Source organism: Aplysia californica, unplaced genomic scaffold (genome assembly GCF_000002075.1).
Source record: "Aplysia californica isolate F4 #8 unplaced genomic scaffold, AplCal3.0 scaffold00024, whole genome shotgun sequence".
NCBI classification, from domain to species: Eukaryota; Metazoa; Mollusca; class Gastropoda; order Aplysiida; family Aplysiidae; genus Aplysia; species Aplysia californica.
In genome coordinates, this window is record NW_004797294.1 from 1,466,796 (window position 1) to 1,469,235 (window position 2,440).

Sequence of the window (2,440 nt, forward strand, 5' to 3'; positions counted from 1 at the left end):
AATTATTATTATTATCATTATCATTATTATTATCATCATTATTATTATGATTATTACCTGGAAGATGCCAGACCGTTGAGAGCGGCCCTGATGTTGAGGTAGGTGATAGTGCGGTGAGTGCCGGTCACGCTGTCAATGATGGAGTCCTTCAGCTGGTAGTGTTGGGTGGACTTGGCCCAGACAGACACCCCAAGGGCCTGGGGAGAAAGAAAGAAAGAAAGAAAGAAAAGACGGTTATTTTAGGGCTTGAAGTACATGGCAACGGAACCGTTTGTTTGTTTTAGTAAGAGTTATACGGCACTTGCAACACAATAAGGTCATATAAGGGCCGAAGATTAGAGGTGTAACACGTGAGTAACAAACATAAAAAAGAAGGACGGGAGGTAAGGACGATAGTTGTCTGAAAGGAAAGAAGGAGCAAACCACACCACAGCACCCGTCAACCACCCACGGCAAGGGAACGCAGCACCATTCTCTACCAGGAACAGAAAAAATAAGATGAGGTTTTTCCTTTTTTAATGTCATGTATTTTATGTCCCCATTCACACAATTTTGATCATTTAGGAGATAAGCTTCGACTTTGCTTGTCAGGGCCTGTTGGGCATGAGAAGGAAACAACGTCTCAGCAGAAAGACCATTACTCTTCATAAAAATTGTCCCAATATGGGAATTGTACTCGAGTCTTCCGGAAAACGTAAGAAGGGAAGACCAAAGATGACATGGAGGCGAGCGGTACAAGCGGAAATTGAAAAAGCGGGGACATCATGGGAACAGATAGAAAAGGATGCTCAGGACAGGCTTCGCTGGAGTAATGCTGCTGATGGCCTGTGCTCCACTGGGAGTTAAAAAGGGCGAGAGAGAGAGAGACTCAAGTCTTCAACGTGCAAACTGCTACACAACAGACAGAAGGAGACAAAGCAGATATCAGTTGATTCACCTAGAAGGAAAAAAATAAAAAGATCCAACATTCAGGAACCCTAAAGAGAATGCCCATCTATCCCTATGCTTGCTATGAAATGATTTGTTTCAAGGAAAGAGAAGCACAGTGACGCAATAACAGTCATTTAGGGCAGGGCAAAAGCTTGTCAGACAGACAAAAAAGCAAGAGAAGAACAGGACCTACCATAAGTGCCCTCAAACCACCTGCCTAAATTGAGCTACACCATATTATGTTTAATAGATAAGATAAGATAAGATAGATAAAATACATCTTTATTGTCCAGATCCTGGCACATTGGTTTGGTGTTTCACCACTTGTACACACACACACACACACACACGTACGCACGCACGCATGCATGAATGCACGCACGCATGCATGCATGCACACACGCACACACACACACACACACACACACACACACACACACACACATGCACACACACAAAGGCTAACAATCATATGCATAATATAAATGAGCAGTAATATAAACAATAATAATCTTAAGCTAGATACACACTCAATGTTTTTCTGATGCAAGCTCTAAGGCCGTAAGTATACTTATACAAGATGGTTAAGGTGGAACCATTTTGATGGATGATGGTAAAAATGACCTTCTATATCTTTCTTTGTTACAGATCAGAAGCCTAGGTCTTTTACTTCTGAGTTTTTATTTGAGGGAACAAGGGACGTTTGTTGTCTAAAAAGATGGAATAAATTTTTTTAGTGCAAGCTGTTATGTACAATTCATCCAAGTAGGGGAGTGTAGATGTTGAAATTTTACATGCTTTCCGTATTAGTCGATTTAATTTTTCTTTTTCTTGTTGTCTTGTGTTCTTGGCCCATGCTGTTATACAAAAATTGATCATACTTTCTATGGTTGAATGGCAGAATATGGACATTAATGTTGAATTCCCTTGCATACAAACTTATTAATATTCTCATCACAGAAATTGAACCTGACCGTAACGATCTGATTTCCACATTACCTTGTTGGCAGTTGAAAATTGCCCTGCAATCTCCAGGTTTTGACAGTCTGTCTTCAAACGGTCAATGAACCCAGCTTGTGGGCTGGTGTAGGTCACCTGACACTCGCCACTGACATCCACCTGATGACACAAGGGTCAATGACAGTAAGTAAGTAACAAGAACAGAAACATAAAATGAATATCACTCATTGATAAACTACATCCTTAACCCCAGGAATGGAAAAATCCTTGAAACCTGTCGTGATCAGCAAAATTCTATTGTCTTGGAAGACACGATGAGAGCACGTTAAAATGAGGCTTGAGTTTCAGGAGGAGGAGGAGGAGGAGGAGGAGGAGGAGGAGAAGGAGAAGAAGAAGAAGAAGAAGAAAAAAGAAGAAGAAAGAAGAAGAAAGAAGAACAAATAAATTGTATTTTTTTTTGTTTTTGTAAAGTGTTTTACGGCACTCGCAACTGCATAGGTCATATGAGCGCGCGGGACACTCCTAATATTTTCAGTTGGTAGGAAATTTT

The 2,440-nt window shown here is 40.7% G+C and overlaps 1 protein-coding gene across 3 annotated transcripts in view; it reads right to left on the minus strand.

Annotated features, from left to right (window-relative positions):
* Positions 1–2,440, minus strand: part of LOC101855697 (microsomal triglyceride transfer protein large subunit) — a 36,875-nt gene that overhangs the window by 18,969 nt on the left and 15,466 nt on the right. For all 3 annotated transcript variants that reach the window (XM_005090969.3, XM_005090970.3, XM_005090968.3), the window contains exons 5-6: positions 1,930–2,049; positions 58–197 (exon numbers count right to left, since the gene is read on the minus strand). In XM_005090969.3, the coding sequence (XP_005091026.1) occupies positions 58–197; positions 1,930–2,049 (260 nt within the window). The remainder of the gene's footprint in view (positions 1–57; positions 198–1,929; positions 2,050–2,440) is intronic.